Source organism: Eleutherodactylus coqui, chromosome 3 (genome assembly GCF_035609145.1).
Source record: "Eleutherodactylus coqui strain aEleCoq1 chromosome 3, aEleCoq1.hap1, whole genome shotgun sequence".
Lineage (NCBI taxonomy): Eukaryota > Metazoa > Chordata > Amphibia > Anura > Eleutherodactylidae > Eleutherodactylus > Eleutherodactylus coqui.
The window spans coordinates 191,814,299-191,832,781 of record NC_089839.1 but is presented as its reverse complement, the minus strand read 5'-3'; the positions used below and the strand labels follow the sequence as shown (position 1 = coordinate 191,832,781).

The window sequence follows — 18,483 nt, the reverse complement described above, 5'->3', positions numbered from 1 at the left end:
TGATATGGTTGCACCAGATTTTGTGGCTCCAAGGACACTCCTCGTATTTGGTTTATGATTATAGTTGATGTTTTTTATGTGCAGTTTGTTAATAAATTGGCTGCTGTGGCCACTTTATCCAAAGAAGAAGATGCTTGTCTTTATTGGGTGGGGTGGCTGCAGCTGAGGTTATTCTGGCCTCCCCGGGTCCTGAGTCTTCCCCTTCTCCTAGAGCTGTATCCTGCTGTCTGCCTCTGGCAACAATCATGTGAATAAAGTTTGATGCACAGCAACACTCACCACCACCAATCAGGGGGGAAAAAAAACTTGAAAGGAGATGTTGCTTTAAAGCTCGTCTGCACGCCTAAACCGGGACCAGGTCCAAATTCCCAAGAAAATCCGCGTCTCTTTACTGTCTGGCAACAATCAGACTCTACGGGCCTCAATGTCTCTGCTCTTGCAACACCCCAGAGGGGCACCCTGGACACTTGACGAACGTGAAAAGCTGGGAGAGATAAGTGTTGGCTTGTCATGGCAGCACTTACCAGGCTCTCTTTCCTGAGAGATGACACGTAGGTGACGTAGCCAAGGCCAGAGCAGGATTGCAGTACACCTTTGACACCCCTAGGATAGGGAATGCCAATAAACAGGATGAGAGGGGTAGTAGTTGTCACAGGTGATGCTACCGTTCCCACACACCGGTATGCTACACGGCTGAGAATGAACACAGACACTGGTGTATAGTACCTCGGGCCCCCAGGAATGGTTAGGGCCCGGTATAAACTTTACTTGTAATATTTTGCAAAACCATTATTTACAGTAGTTCAGGTACAATTCTTCACAGTGCAGGTAAAGAAAAAAGGTTCAGAGGCCAGGGAGGATGCACAGAATGAAGCCAGTCCTACAGTCTGCGTTATCTGTACGGTACCGCTGCTGGACTGGGAGCACTCCAGAGGAGTTAAGGGGGTAGGGGTCACTCCACAGACACTCTGGCTGTATTAATTACTGTTAGGATTTGTACCCCGCACTGAAGATGCGTTGGTGTGACTTAGTACCTCTGCACTGGGTCTTGTCAGGAAAAGTGATTACTTACAAGGCTTGGGGCTCACTCGACTCTCATTCAAACTGCATTTGCTATGGGAAGTCTCTCTTTCTCCTCCATCTTCACCACAAGGAAGATGAAGGTGCTTCAATGTGGTTCTGTGTTTGGTGGCAGACCAGTTGGAACTCTCTGAAGATGGAACCTCAACAGATTGAAGACCTTTTCCCGCTCTCAAGCACTCCTATTTATACCTTCACACAGACCACTTGACATGACAGACTGATACATTTACAGGCAGACTATGATTTTATTAAAGTTAAGCTCTCAAGCGCTGCAGTTGTGCAACACACACTGGATATGACTAGACAGGCTTTGCACAGTGCATCTACATAGGACAAACATGTATGACATTTATGGAGGGGACCAGGATAATATTCTAGGACACTACTTTCTCTCTTCCAGACAGCATCTCTCACACTTCCTGAACTACTGTTGTGTCTCAGTTCCAAACCCTTTTTATCTTGCAGAGCCCTAATGACCTTTTAGGCCCTGTAGAGGGGGTGGACTATCCACTATACTTAGGAACTGACTCTGACCTCATGACATCATAAAGGCTGTGTTTACCCCTTACAGCTGAGCGATCAAGTGCACAATGATCGATATGTGACCACAGCCAGCTTCTTCAGGGTTCGGGGCAGCAGAGATTGGGACTTACACACCAGGTGAGGAGCCACTGAATGAGGTGCATATGACTTACTTCTTTATTTTACACAGTTCAATGGCATATTTTTTTTTTTAAGTCCCAGAAAACCCCTTTAATATTATATTTCATACTAATTTGTAGGAGTAGAAGAATAGTCGACTAAGTGAAGAGTGTAGATTTGGATTGTACATTATAGATTATATAATATATATAGATCATATATTGATATATAGATTAATCAAAGGATACATTTTTTAATTATGGAACATGAATTAGCTAATTCTTTGTAAGAAAATACTAAGCCTTGGTCCATTATTTAAATGTGTTTTGTGAGATTGAAAAAGCTGTAAATTCTCTCGTAGCTACCCAAACATTGAGTGGATGATAGGCTAACTGCTGGAACCCATTGCAATTAGCTGCAACCATGTAATATATCGTTGCACCAAGTCCATATGGGCAAGACATGCTCTTATCAGCAATTCTTTGCTGTGGCTAATAAGGTAGGTCCCAAGCAGAGGCCCTAATCTCATCAAAGGCTGTTTGTGCAGATGACTGTCCAGATGAGACAACCTTCATGGTATCTCTGTATACTATACAATGAAAATAGTTTGAAGTGATTACCCAAAACTGCATTGAAAAGTGTTCTTCTAGGTGTGTGGCCTTCTCAAAGAAGAGGGCAAGAATGCACAATAAATGGTGGAACTTAAAGGGGTTGAGATCTCTGGCAGTGACATTGCAATGAACTGAGCTTTGGCGTGCATGTTTAATCATCACTTCATTCAATTCTGGACACATTGCCCTCAGTGATTAGTAAGTTATTCCCTAACCTGGGCCAAACTATTTTCATTCACAGCCCCTTTAACATCTATCACGAGAAATCTGGTCTGCATAAGAACGTGGTCTTCTCAAAGTGGTGGTCTTTTGCAGCACTTTTACTCTACTACACCACAGAAGACACTCATAGTTTTCTAGGCATAGATCTATGAGAAGGTACTCAACGGGAAAATAAGAACAGATGATTTTATTATTGGCCAGACATACAGTTTAGTTAAACAGTTCGGCATGCCTGCCAACTCCATATCTGAGGCCAGGTTACTGTTTGATCTCACTGGTTAGCGGCTAAAAGGTTTATACAGAGACAAGGAAAGTGGTTACTTTACTGTTATTAACTGCTCTGTCTAAATACTGGGAATGAGTGTGTTTCATGTATTGTTCTTTACCAGTCCCCGTAACTTCTGTAATCCAACACTCCTCACCATTGTCAGAGGTCATGGCGCACCAATGAGATATGGGCAACAAAGACAGAAAATAAATAATATTTACCCCTTCATAATAAGGAACACTCCACACTACAGATAAACAGCCTTTTGTCAAGTTCAACTGCAGAATCGAGGCCGAGGGGTAGGCCTCATCTACAGCATCTGCCCAGTTCTGAATGGGTGGCTCCTACCGGAGCAGGTCATCCATCATATAATAGAACAGCAACTCAGGAACTGGCTAGTGCTTGGCAAAGACATGGTCCCATGGCTTACCAAGTGTCTGGCACCAGGGATGAAAGTGAGAAATGGTGGCTTACTGTTGGAAACCTTTATTGAACTCGTAACACATGTTGGCTTGCGTTCTGCTGGTTCTGTGTCAGGAACACCACGCTGGATATTTTGCTCCTCCAGTAATCAGTTCTGATCTCCAGACAGTACAGACTGATACAGTAATTTCCTCAATCAGGGAATCTGACCTTAGGCCCTCTGGGATAATGGAGATGAACCATGAGCCCTAATCAGCAACTTCTTCAACTTTTTGAGTTGCTGCATATCCCTATCACGTCAACCTCACTGTTTCTGGGTCTTTTCCATCCCCTCTTTAAAGGCACAGTATCAAACTTTTCAACATTTAACCATCTTGAAGTACAATAAACTGGAGACCCCCATAGCTTTACACAGGGTTAGGGGGGCTGGGAGACTTTTTCTTTAAAGGGAACATGCCATCTTGGGAAAGTAATGGAAACTGCAGTATGGGCAGCGTGTTATAGAGCAGGACGAGCAAAGAAGATTAATATACCAGTATATTTCTTGGGGAATAGATTCAGTGTAAGTAGTAATTTATTCATTTTAACCTCTGCTCATTCTGAGCTTAGAAGTCCAGAAAGTGGTTCTACTCAGTTAGGACTGCCCACTGGACTTTTAAACATATAATGAGTAGAGGTTTAGATGAATAACTTGCAAGTTGTAATGAATCTTTTCCCACTAAACTATGGGGATGATTTATTAAGATCGACCTATCATATGCCAGTCTTAATATTACCCCCATTAGCGTACATTGTGCCAAATATATAAAGAAGCTCAGGTCTTTTCATATAGGTTGTCCAATTACCAACAACATTTCTGTAAAAGCTCCAATGGTCTTAAAATAACAAACAGAGTAGTACTTACTCATCCTCTGCTGCAGGGATCCAGCAATATTGCCCAGCGATTGTTGTGGAAGATGACATCAACGGAAGTCACTCGATCACTGCAGCCCATCAGAGGCTGCAGTATCACTGCCCGCACCACTCCTGGCATCGACACTCACATCCTGAGTACCATGATACCAGGAGTTCAGAACAGAGATGCTGCAGCCTTCGATTGACTGCAACGATCAGGTGATTTCTGCTGACGTCATGTTTCACTACAATGCCCAGGAGTATGATGGGAACACATTGCTGGATCCCTGCAGCAGAGGACAGGTAAGTACTGCTCTGTTTAATATTTTGAGACATCTCTGGTAACCGTATAACCCCTTTAATTACATCTTGACTCCTCCTTGTGCCCATACAGAAATCTGCACTATATGTCTGGTCTCATTTATGCCAATTTCTATAAATAATTATTCATAAATGTGTTGGTCCGGTGCGGTTACACAACCCTTTTGACAAGCCACATCCTTTTTTCAGGAAACGTAGTATAGAACATCATACCTTTCAAAAAGGTGCAATATTTTTTGCAAAAGCAGGTAAAGCAAAATGTTGTGACTTATTTATACCTCGTTAGCTTTGACAAATCTCTCATTATATTTTACTCCTGCCCTATAAGATACTGCTGATAGCTCAAAACAGGTTCCCTTAGGCATTTTGTTTATTAGATTTTCTTCTTCCGACCTCATGTGTACATATAGTAATGGAGAAGGTTCTTAAAGAAGTTATCCATGCAGAAAAAAAACTCTTTGAAAACAGGTCAGAGTGTCTACCAACATACAAGAAGTCATAACGCACCTGTTGTCCCGCTACTCTGGTTCCATCGGTACCATTGGTCTTGACTACAGCAGTGATGCAGTCCCGATAGGGGATCACTGCAGAGTTACCAGCCGAAGTGAGCTGATATTTGGCTGCAGTGTTCATATATCACTATCTCCAAATATGGTTGTCTTCTGCTGGATCTTAATGTGTCGGAGTTTGGAACCACCATAGGAAATCCTATGTATTTTTGTGGGCCAGTGTGAACAGTGTCTAAAACATATTACAAAGCCCAGCAAAGATAATATTGGACTGTATTGTTTAAAGGGGTTGTTTCAGTATGTTTCAAGTTGTTTCAATATGGTAAAACTCCATTCCCCATGCAGTAACATAATTAACCGGCATATACTCACCCCTCCCAGCTCCCTGCTGTGTCCCACGCTGCTGCTCCAGGTCTCCCTTCTGACATCATGTTAAAGGCTGCCTCAGCCTGCTTGCGGGACATCACAGGCTGCTGCAGCCCATGACCTCTGTCATGAGCTACAGCAGCCTATGATATGAGGTAAAGAGGGGGAACTGCAGCCTGTAAACATATGAGGACCGAGCAGTGAGGAGAGGTGAGTACATGCCGGTTAGTTATGTAGCTGCATGGGGAGCAGGGTTTTAAAACCCCCTATAAGGAGCCACTGAAGGTCTATGTTATGTTCTTACACAGAATGTTGATTTGACCACATATAGTTATTTGTTGCAGAAAAGAACATTGCAAGCGGAAGCAGAGAAGCAGACAGAGCTAAGTCTAAAGAGAAATTGTCTCCTAAACACAAACCACCACCGAGTCCGGATACGGGGGATGAGTCCTTCCAAGAAAACAATGATGAGAAGAACACGCGACTTGTTACATATTCTTCAAGTGAAGAGTGTAGCAAAATTCTCTCTTATAAAGAAGCAAAACAGATGACAGCTCACCAAACAGATAGCGAAGGTAAGTATCCCTACAATGTGATTGTAGACACTTCTCACCTTTCTCTGGATCATTAGCCCTTTCCAATCCACTGTTGACAACTTCCTACATTCTGATTGAAGCTTGTACAGCTCCAATATCAGAAGACGTCCAAAAGGGTATTCTTACCGTCTATTGCCAGCCACTCCACTGTAGGAGCCTCTCTGGCGCACACACACTGGCTTTAGCCAGCAGATGGCACTGTTGTATAACCGCAAAAAGAGAAAGCCTTTTAGGAAACCCTGAAGCCAAAATTGGATTGGAAAGGATTAAAGGAGTTGTATAGCAACATAGCTGCTCCACAGGATAAAGAATCACTAGCTGATCTGTGGGGGTCCATCTGCTTGTACTTCTACTGATCATGAGAACGGGGGTCCCAAAGAGATCGTGCATGCGCATCACTGCTGCATTCATTTCAATGGAACTGCCAGAGACAGCCACATTAAAGCGCTAGGTAGAGCCTTGCTCTGTGCAGTTGATATATGCAAGAAAGGGCAGGCAGCAATGACATCAGTGCTGTGTCACTTCAGCCAATAGCTGCAGGGCCGTGACCTCTCAGAGGAAGTGTGACTTCCACAACTGCTGCTGTTATCTCAGAAATGTAAAGCAGTAGCTGCTCTTGATAGGTCATTGACCCTAATTTAATAAAGTATTAAGTAATAAAGTATTGGCAGGTATAACTTGAAGCTTCTAGCCCCTAGTGCAAAATCTATAAGAGTTTTCCTCAACCCTACCTTTCAACTTTTTAACAATGACAAGATGGATAATTCCCACACATGAGACAGCAATTTATTATGCGTATACATGACACTTTTAGACTAAGCCATGCCTTTGTGTCAGCTGACAGTAATAGTACCCCTCAATGACTCCCTCACGGTAATAGTGCCCCTTAGTATCCCTTTCATGGTAATAGTGCCCCTCAGTGACCCGCTCACAGTAATAGTGCAATTTTGCCACCTAGTGACCCACTAACAGTAATAGCGCCCCTTAGTGACTCCCTCACATTAACAGTGATCCTTAGTGTATCTCTCACAGTAATATTACGCCTGTATAGCGCCCCTTAGTAATAATGTCCCTACATACTTCTACTCCATAATGCCTCTGCATTCCCCTCACTCTCAGTAATAATACCCCCAATCAGTGATACCCCTTTGTGTTTATTAAAATAAATACTCACCTCTTCTACTACCTCTACCCTGCTGGCCGTTCTGTGGGGCTCCAGTCCCCCACTTATTTCCAGGTACAGTAGCGTGATTGTGTGATTGTTGTGGACAATTTCAGCATTGGTATGACTTGGGCCAGTGATTGGCCACAGCAATCATATGCTGCTCGAAAGCGGAACATCGAAACGGCACGAGCCAAGCAGTGTGGAGAGCAAAAGGGGTGAGTGCAGGTTGTTTTTTAATCTACTCCATCTCTGGCCGCCCCTGTGAGACTTGTCTCTGCCTTCCAGGACAATTGTCCTCGGGACAGTTGGGAGATATGCTTCAACTACCATGTACCATTTATAGTACCAGTCTTTTTATGTGGCAGACAGATGCACTCAGGTACCAGATATGCTACCTCTGCACTCCATATAGCTATGCCCCAGATTTTTTTTTTATGCACAATGTACTCTTTTAACAACATTTGCTATTTTTTCAAATACCAATAACCTGAATTCTCCAGCTACTGTATGAAAGTAGTGTGAACGGAAGGAGAAGATCAGGTACTTTAACAGTCTTTTATAGCTTTTTGTGGTAAACTTATTTTGTCCCCAGATATGGAAATGTGAAGATGCCAAATTGTCGTGATCAATTATTTATCTTTCGCTGCCACTCTAAAAACAAGCTAAAAAGGCCCACATATGCAGATTTCATAAAACGCGCTGAATCCATTAGTAAAGTTCATGCCGTATGGCTTGATGAGGTTTTAAAAGCATCTTTGCAACCCATCACAACTCTGCGTGCCGCAATGTTATTATTAAAACATTGAGCTTTGTTGGTGGGTCCCAGCTCAAAATAAAAATGGAGAATCTTAAGATGATCTATTCTCGGCTTCCCTAATGTCGGATTCCTTAGGGAATCTCTCAGTACATCTGAATGTATATTAATAATACAATCTGCAAATCTAACACCTTCTAGAAAGTATTAAAGTTTATCTCTCCATCTTAAGGTGGACAGGGAAAAAAACCACAAATCATAAACGTAATATTCCCAGTGCAGAAAGAAAGGGTGTTAATTGCACTACGGACTACTGGGTAAAATGATTACATATTCTGCATAGTGCTTTATATATTGCATGCAATTAAATAAGTCACTGTAAACCTACAGCGCCATTTATTCTTACAATTACTGTAGTTCAAATATCTCACAGAGTCTCAACGAATGAAAGCCCCTTCTTGTGGCTATATCAATACTACACAATCCCAACTAATCTAAAAATTCACAGAAAAACGTGTACTGTACCATAAATAGGACATAACTTTTATTTCATTAATTAAAAAGCCTATTAAGTCCTAACTACTAAAAATGATGAAGCGGGATAGCCGCCCTGACAAAGGCAACCCCGCAATGAAACCTAAAGCTTGATCGCCCTATTACAGCCTAAATAAAGAGAAAAATGGGATGTAGATGGGATGTAAGGGAAGGATCTTGTCCAAATAGAGGCTAGTAAATAGTCAAGAGTGAGAAAAAGCCTGATGCACAACTTCCAAATAAGTATTGTTAGCTACAGCATGTCTCTGAAAAGAAGAGAGAAAGATTATGCTATCATATGTCATAAAAAAGCGATGACACTCCCACAAATTGTCAAGCACGTTATATGTATACAAATATGAGAAGAGTGAGTGTAGTGCATCAGTAGTCTAACATACTACCAATGTACAGTGGGGATTAAAAAGTTAGAAGATTGTAGTGGCCATCTTGGACGAATGAAACTGTGGTCCACAACTGGCAAATTTTTGGGATATCAGTGCAAAAGAACAACGCAGGTATCATGACACCCCCAATAGTCCCTGGACAGAATTTTGTTCTGGGAATCAAAGGTTTTCATAATCCCATGTACCAAAAAGTCACATTTATACCATTTCTATGTTGGATGTGCATTCTAATTTACGCCTCAACTCTCTTGACTAGGCCCTTACCTTGTCTTTAGAAAAGTGGCAAGCTTAGCATAAAAAGGTCAAAACGTTTCCACAATTCGACCACTGCAAATATTTGTAATTTTTTACTCTCGAAATGTGACGCACAGGTATTATTAAATTCTCTCTTTACTGCACGTATTGGTAGACCTAGCGTGTGCCAATATTCTGTGTGAAAATTTTGATGAGTTTCTAGTGCAGAGGGTTGAATTTTGTGATACGCCTCCTTCAATCAAACCACTCCCATTTCCAATCAAGCCACACCTGCACCCACAAAGTGTGTCTAAAACGCATATTAAATGTGTATCATGCTTTCCACATTTTTGAAAGGGGTGGAGTGGGTACAATTATGTTTTTTTAAAGAGGTAGTGCCCTTTAAATATTAATTGTAGTGTCTGAGTAAGATCGCCATTAATACATTAGTTGTATGCTGTTCCTTACAGGGGAATGTGCATCTCTTGTCCTGGCCTGCTTGTTCTGCCACTTCTGTGATTTCCTGCTTATGTTACCTAATGTGTGCGAGAATATAGCGACCACCATGTGCTGTCCGAATAACAGGTATTACCACACCTCAGATGAGGAACAATCTAGCAATGACTGCAACTGCAACTGTGACTGTGACTGCGGATTATTCGACATATGCCAAGAAACAGGCGACTGTTTGGAACTTGCCATGGAGATTTCAGAAGTTTGTTATCACTGAGAGCCAATTGATTTTTCCCGCCATAAAACTGTTTTAAAATGATTTGATTATTAAAGAAGTTTCTTTTTCTATCCTTTTTGGTTCTGGTCTCAGATGTTTTTTATAGATTCAGGATTCAATTCACATTTTGGTTACTTTGGATCTCAATATAAAGAAACTCAAATTGAGAAGGGAAGCCAAAGATTATTAGGGCATAATGATCGCAATTGAAGGAGGTACAACTGATGTTGAGCCCAGAGGGGAAGAGGGCCCCCTGGATCCCTCAGAAAGTGCTGCTTTTCACTTGGATCCATGTTCTCAGGAAGTGAATCATTCGGAAAAATAAGTTGGTGCAGAGAGTCATTGGCTCCTTGCCCAGTCACTTACATTGGCTAGCATTCAGGAGGTGTCCTGCTTCTGTCTCAGATGGCATCATTGTCTTGCGCCACCTGTGTCAGGTTTCAGGAAGAGAAAGAGGACCTACTTCTCATCATGGGAATGGCTGTTAGCTGAGTTTGATTTTATTTCAATTGGGGGGAAATAGAGGCCATATTAGTATTTGAGGGGAATGGGAGCAGTATTAATAAATGCAAGCACAACTGGGGCACTATTACTGTATGGGAGGCTCTATAAGTATATAGGGGACAATGGGGGTACAATTAGCAAAAGAGAGCAGAATAGAGGTACTATTACTATAAGGCCTTAGTCACACGGGCGTTTTTTCGCGCGATTTGCGCATCGCATGACGGATGCGCATCCGCAATTCGTGTGACCGGCGCCGAAAAATCGGCCGAAAAAACGCCCGAAAATCTGCTCCTAGCCGCATTTCATTAGAAACGGGCCAGAGCTGTTCAGCGCATTGCATTCAATGGAGCCGGCAATACAGCCGGCTCCATCGAAAGCAATGCGCTGCGGGCGAGCCCGGGATGAATTGTCGGGAAGGGCTTAAATATATAAGCCCTTCCCTGCAATTCATCCTAAAATGTGTTAAAATAAAAATAAATTGTATACTCACCTTTCCGCTGCAGCCGGAGTTCTGCCGCGGCTGCTGTCAGTTCTCCTGAACTGCTTCTCGGCACTATTCAGCCGGCGGGGCTTTAAAATCCCCGCCTGCTGAATGAGTTGCCTCTGATTGGTTACAGCCTGACCAATCAGAGGCAGGTTTCACTCACACACCCATTCATGAATTCATCAATGGGTGAGTGATTGCTGCCTCTCATTGGCTCAGCGGGACCAATCAGGGGCAGCTCCCGCTGAGCCAATGAGAGGCAGCAGTCACTCACCCATTCATGAATTCATGAATGGGTGTGTGAGTGAAACCTGCCTCTGATTGGTCAGGCTGTGACCAATCAGAGGCAGATCATTCAGCAGGTGAGTATACAATTTTTTTTTATTTTAACACATTTTAGGATGAATTGCAGGGAAGGGCTTATATATTTAAGCCCTTCCCGACAATTCATCCAGCGCTCGCGGGCAGCCAATTGCTTTCAATGGAGGCGGCTGTATTGCCGGCTCCATTGAATTCAATGGGCAAACATCGTTCTTCTCTGCCACAGCTGTTACAGCTGTGGCAGAGAAGTATGATTTGTCTTCTATATGTTCTCAATGGGGTCGGCGCTGCTGCCACCGGCCCCATTGAGCGCATATAGAGAAGAGAACAGGAATCGCAGATCGCAGATAGGTGCGATCTGCGATTTCTGTTCTATAATTTATCGGACGAGCGCATAAAAAGCGCTCATGTGTCCGATACCATTGCAAAGCAATGGTTTTATAAAATCGCCGGACGCATGCGCACGCGCAAATCACGGCTAAAAACGCCCGTCTGACTAAGCCCTAATGGGGCCTCTATTACTATATGGGGGCACACAGTGGGTACAATTACCTTTTTGGGGCACAATGATGGTACTATTACTATATGGAGCATTATTACTATATGGGGCTCTATTAGTATATGGGAGTGCAGGGTGAGCACTATTACTTATTTAGGGGGCACAATGGAGGAACTATGTGGAATAATGAGGGCACTATTTTTAAATAAGGCTCTGCTAGTATATGAATGCACAAAGGAAGGTACTATTATTATGGGACACAATGAGAACACTATTACTATATTGGGCTTTATTAGTATATGGGGATACATAAAAGGTACATTTACTATATGGGGGTACTATTACTATATAGAGCTTTATTAGTGTATGGGGTACTATTATATGGCAGAACAATTGAAGCACTGTTATATGAGGAACATTGGTGGGACTGTTACTATTTATAAGCTCTACTAACATATTAGGGCACAATGAGGGTAATATTACTATATGGGGGAACAAGGAAGGTACTATTACTATATGGGGCACAGGGGGGGCACTATTACTATATTGGGCTCTATTAGTATGCTGTACGAGGGCACAATGAGGGTACTATTATATGGCAGCACAGTCAAGGTACTGGTATTATATGTATGGAACACAGTGGAGGTACTATTACTATATGGAGCTATAATGAGAGCATTGAGAGCATTATTGCTTTGTGGGGGCACAATGGAGGGCACTATTAGTGTATGTGGCACAATTAGATAGATAGATAGATAGATAAATAGATAGATAGATAAATCTTAGCATCTCCACTGGTACCTGTGCATTCAAGCAAAAAGCTGAGAGAAGGGAATCAACTCTGACACTTGCCTTGGGGTTCATTTAGCTTTGGTTACACCCCTGTTTGAAAGTCTACATGAAATGATGGTGGACATTAATTTTAATTAAAAAGTAGTAAATTTGTTTAGGCGCTCAGTTGGGCATAGGACCTATTGTGTTATGAGATCCTCTGATTTTTGTGTATGCTCTTGAGTGTGTGATCATCTTCAGCCTATGTAATATCCACAAAGCCTAGCGCTACGGCATATACATAGCTCAGTTAGAAATATGATTCCTTGAATATTGTCTAAGGCCAAATAAAAATGGTCACCTCGGCTCCGCATAAGCAACAGGTCCTCCTTTAATAAAGCAATCACCGACACTTCATGATAAAACATTTATACACACACTCTGTTAACGCTCCCATCTACATCCAGCTCTGGCAAAGCAAATAAATGTAATGCATTCGAAATCATGTTATTGGAGTTTTCAGCAGATGTTCCTTAAAACATCTCTTGTGGCTTTGGAATTGCAGGCTGTTTAAATGGATGGCACTTGTAATTATTCTTGCTTAGATAATCAGATGGCTTCATCAAAAGCCCAGAGAAGCTTTAGACTCCTAATAAATATATTCAGAGCGTTTTACAAATAATAAACAGGAAAGAGGGAGAAGGGAGCGACTGCTAATTATAGCCCCGTCTTTGTTACTTAGATGCATTCCTATGTCGTCTTGTTCAAATGCATCAAATAGTATGCATAATATTAGAAATTAGAATAGCTTTTACCAGGAAAAACACGGGATATTTAAAGACGGGGATTCCTAGTGCATTGGTACCCATAACATAGAGGGCCAAATGCCCTTCCCCTCAGTTGTATTTTCTTAGGGCTCCTTGCACCAAAACTTTGATATGAGATTAGCAAGGCCGGCTTCACACTGGCGATAGGCTATTTTGCGTTGCGAGAGGGAGTGAAAACGCATGTAAATGAAACCAATGATATTCAATGGTTTCATTCTCATTTGCGATGCCTTCACTGCACACTCGCAGCGCTAAGAAAAAGCAACGCTATCGCCCGTTGGTTTCAATGGGGTCGGCGCAAGCATCGCTTGCCCTATTGAAAACATAGGCAGTACATCGTGCTCCCCTGACACAACTGTCACAGCTGTGACAGCTATGGCAGGAGATTCCTGCAGCCCCATTGAAAGCGATGGGTTTCAAGCAAGCACCGCAGCAATGATTTTCACGGAAGGGCTTGAACTATAAGCCCTTCGCTGAAAATCCTCTCTAGCTGTAAAGAAAAGTAAAAAAAAATTAAATCACCTAGAAGAGTCGTCCGGCTCTTCTCTCCGGCCCCGGAAGGCATCTTCTGTCGTCTGGAGGCTGGGGATTGAAAATTCCCCGCTCGCAGAAAGCGCTGCCCCTGATTGGCTGAGCGCTGTAACCAATCAGGTGTAGCACCCAGCCATCATTGATTTACAGGTGAGCCCTGCCTGTAATTGGTCACAGCGCTCAGCCAATCACAGGCAGCCCTCAGCAATGAAAGCCCCGCAACGCAAAATAGCCTATCGTCAGTGTGAAGCCGGCCTAAGACCAAGTATAAAAATATGGCACCAACAAAGTTTAGCTCATAATCATAGTTCAATACCTGGATCAATTTAAACCCCCAATTCTAGCGAATCAAACTTGTTGATTTAAGTTTAACTGGTGAAATCCACGATGGCAGACTCAGCTGATAGGCCTTTCCTTGGTGGTGAAATTGCACCCACGTTTGCTACTAGTAGTGGTCATGTTTTTATCATTGCTGGGAAGATCACATGAATACAGTGACTAACCAACATGTGTAATACATTTTGTCTAGGTAGAACAGTGTTTCCCAACCTTTTCAGCCTTGGGGTACCCCTGGGAAAAAAGTTTTACAGTGCGGCACCCCTACCAAAAGGGGGTATGGTTAGGGGTGTGGCTGTGGCTTTTATAAAAAGGACAGGGCTGTGTAAAAAAAACACACAGGGAAGAGCGCTGGATAGGCTATCGATATACATTATATTTAAAATGAACATGCTGCGGAATTAAATCCCGCACCACATGTCAGTGTCCACATGGGTTTTGTACAGATTGTTTCCACACCGTGCGGATGATTTTCAAAATATCATTCACTTTGCTGCTACAGCTACTATAAATTCCACAACTAATCCACCCCATGTGGTAATAGTGTCGTCCCCCCCATGTTGGTGGCCCCAGTAGTAATATCGACCCCGTATATTGCTGGCCCAGTAGTAATAGCAACCCCCTATATTAGTGGCCCCAGTAGTAATAGCGACCCCCTATATTGGTGGCCCCACTAGTAAAAGCAACCCCTATATTAGTGGCCCCAGTAGTAAAAGCTACCCCCTATATTGGTGGTCCCGGTAGTAATAGCGACCCCCATATTGGTGGCCCCGGTAGTAATGGTGACCGCCATAGTTGCCTCAGTAGTAATTATTGCGGCCCCGGCAGTAATAGGTGACCCCTATTGTGGCCCCAGCAGTAATAGGTGACCCCTATTGTGGCCCCGGCAGTAATAGTGGCCCCCTATTGCGGTTCCAGTAGTAATAGGTGACTCCAGTAGTAATAGCGGACCCTATTGCGGCCCTAGTAGTACTGTGTTTTCCCGAAAATAAGACACTATCTTATATTAATTTTTGCCCCAAAAGAGGCACAGTATCTTATTTTCAGGGGGGGGGGGGCAGTGTCCCGATGGTCTCTGGCGGCGCTGCAGCAAACTGCAGAGTCCTCCCCATCTGCCATCTTAGCTTCTTCTTGTGAAGGGGCTTTGAATACCCCGCCTCCAGAAAAGTGAGCTCTGTGATTGGCTGATCGAGCGCCAGCAGCCAATCCCAGCCGGCGCTCGATGAATGAAAGTGTTGAGTATAAACTCTGTTCTATAGTGGACAGGCAACCCGTATAGTGAGTGGCACAGGCTGGAGGCAACAGTTTAGGAAAGAAAGATACATTGAAGGGGGGAGTTTATAGAGTATATAAATATACAGCTCTAATAGAAAAATCATTAGGATGGGCCATCAATTTTTGGTTGTCCAACACTTAAGACTTCCGACAAAGTTGTCCAACACTTGAGAGTCCTGTGACTGGCAGTGGTCTCAAGGGTTGCCTCACCACTGATTAAATTCTAAAGGCCTTCATGAAGTATGGACTATATGCTTTTAAGTCCTGGAAACAACCTTTAAGAATAACTATTCAGTTCAGTTTTAACATTTCTGAGTTGTAAGGTAGACATGGCACACTTAGCACAAAATAAAATTCTCATAGTCGATCGTTTTTTTGGAGGGGGAGGGCGAAATAATTGTGGAAAACTAATAGTAGATGATTTCAGCCCATACAAAACGTCCCACCTAATAAATTATTATTGTGTACCTGCAGATATTCACTGGAGATTTTAACTCTACGTCGTCCATTGTACAAATAGAGTCGACTCCATAAGTCATGTACAATTGACTACAGGCTCGCTGGTTCTCTCCGTTTAGTAGAGCTTTACAGTAAGAAGGTCACAGCAAGCCAGAAGCTTTGGAACTGGTGCAAAAATCTCAAAATACCGAGGAAAGTGCAGAAATGTGTTGCTGCTCTGTGTGCCAAGCGTTTTACAGTCACTCTGTGAGTACGTCGATGCAAGCTTATTTATAAGACTTAACTTTTGGCATCTAACCTATGCACAAACTATATAATTACCAGGTGTGTTCCATTGGCCTCGGACTCTGCCTGGTAGAAGACGTGTTGCTTCAAATAAGCATGAGTGTTATTTAATACTTGATATAACCTGATATAACTGGTACTTTTATGGTCTATTAATAACTTTTAAATACAAGTTAAGCATTAGCAACTATTTGCAGACAAAGTTACAAGTGTCTGAGTCTGACTATGTCTGGGAAAACATCCAAATCTACCTTATGTAATTATAAAGCCCCTACCTAAATAGTACAGCAGAGGTTGTATGGATATTCCATTGCCTTCGAGGATGTTGAGGGTTGCTGTTAGGAAACTATTTTGACCTAATATTATAATAAGCAGTCTAGTGACGAAGCCTGTCGTTACTTAGAATGAAAATAGCGCAAGGAAACGATTGTCCTCACCTTTGCTGTGGCATGACATGCTATGATCGAGTAGTAATACATGGGGTTAGGGTTGGTTGTTAGCCCCCAACTATTATTAAAAGATCAGCAAGTCTGCTCTTCTTGGGTGAGGGAGGAGGGTGGTGGCATTCAAGGGACATGGGATGCATTCACAAACGAAGATGGTTGTTAGACTGGCCAAGGTTGAATAAAAGAGTGAGTAGTTGGGGTAAAGGGTATACCTACTGTGGGTGTAGAGGTTGTGTTCATCTTGGATTCTCGGGGTTGCCCAAAAGGATGAGACCACTATTATGAATTATATAATAGTTAGAATTACCAGTTCCAGATTTTTTAGAGACCAGGAAAGTCAAGTCCAGGAACTTCAAGTTACGCCTCTAGTTGATGTGTATATATGGAGGGCAGGGGCTGGTCCCCAACATAGGGAGTGGTGATAAGACGCACTGATCGCGACCACATAAGGGTGACGTAATGTTTCCAGAAAAAAGTTTATTGTAATGATAACAGTCCAACCTTTATTAGAGAAGAGAAGGCAGAGAGTGTTTTGCGGGTGACCACTTCAAGCTCACAGTTAGGAGGCTTCCCATTCTTCAACATAGTCAAATCGAACCAGCGCCAGTAATAAACTCTGCTGCATCCTTTATCAGGTGTAGCCATAATATCGGTACACACTCAGGATTTTTATCAAGAGTACTTCAGCAGCTTTCCCTTCTCTTCAACTCTCCACTTCCAGAACTGCAGGCAAAAGCCAATAACTTCCTTATATCTCCTGAACTCCGTTCTAGTGAGATCGAAGTGGTCACTAGGTCGTTAGCTATCCACATTCCTCAATATCATTATAGGATCCATAGCCCTACAAAATAAACAATGAACAGAATAAACAGAAAAACAAGTGTTAACCTAACACATTCTCCCTGCACCTCCCTTACATGTAGATATCTGGTGCCACAATTTAAGGGCCTTTTTTTACGAGATAACGTGTCGGGAACAGATGCCCAACAGGTTGTCCTAGCTATACATTCTTGTGCTTTTACACAGGAACTAGCATTGTTCAATGAATGAATGCAAAGCGGGCCAATCCGAAGTTCAGTTTTCTCCAAGTAGAAACTGAATGACCAACGAGAAGCAAAGAAATTCTGGTTCATCGCTCAGTTGGCGCAAGTATTTGCACTGAACGATGATCATATAGATTCCCACTGGATGTTATCAGCCTGCTTAAAAGGGCTCTAACCAAAAGGATTGTGTAGTGCATAAAGTAATCCGGCCGTACACGTTAGATAATTGTTGGCTAAACCCACCAATTTCAGCGGGAATGGACAACCATATAATGTGTATGATGGTGTTCTAACTTTACCCAATGGCAGATGTCAAGGTAAAGATAAAGAACAATTGGCATGCTGAATTTCAACATGCTCCTTTTGATCTTAAAAAAGATACAGTAGGTCACCACTAGGGGTGTTTGTCAGCAACATATTTCCCTCTCTCTATTCAGAATACTTGCCGAGCCGAACATGTATGTATATGGGAGGATTGGGAAGGATAGCTCCTAGCTGAACAAAACATTATAGCCAGCTTCACATTTGGCATTGGTTATTATGGGCATAAAAGCTGGAACCTGATTTGCAGTCTCTCTATATAAAAAAAATAGAAAAAAATTATTGCAGCTACATTGGAATACCAGATGTGGAATCATGGTTAACTTTTGTGACCTCCACATTTTTTCCACATTCAGTATATATGTTAGTAAATACCCAGCATTGAGTCCTTACAGCTCCTTAGGCACACACCTCAGATACATCATTCAGAGTTTTCCTAGCACCTCGCCCAGGTATTAATTGATTCTCAGCACTTCGGAATGGAAAAATAATTTTGACATAGGAAAGTTGAGATGGACGGTTTATCAAATTGATTGTTTGTGAATACTTGGATGGTGTCCAGATTCAGAGTATTGTTCTCAAACTCTGCTTCTCGAAGACTTTAAGGTAGGAGTGGACATCTGAT

At 42.6% G+C, this 18,483-nt stretch overlaps 1 protein-coding gene across 1 annotated transcript in view; it reads left to right on the top strand.

Moving 5' to 3' along the window:
* The window catches only part of MDFIC2 (MyoD family inhibitor domain containing 2), a 70,311-nt gene extending 60,543 nt beyond the window's left edge, over window positions 1-9,768 (top strand). Inside the window, exons 3-4 of the mRNA XM_066594627.1 lie at window positions 5,684-5,914; window positions 9,497-9,768. Coding sequence (XP_066450724.1) covers window positions 5,684-5,914; window positions 9,497-9,756 — 491 coding nt within the window. The 3' untranslated portion in view covers window positions 9,757-9,768. The remainder of the gene's footprint in view (window positions 1-5,683; window positions 5,915-9,496) is intronic.
* The last annotated feature ends 8,715 nt before the right edge of the window (window positions 9,769-18,483 follow it).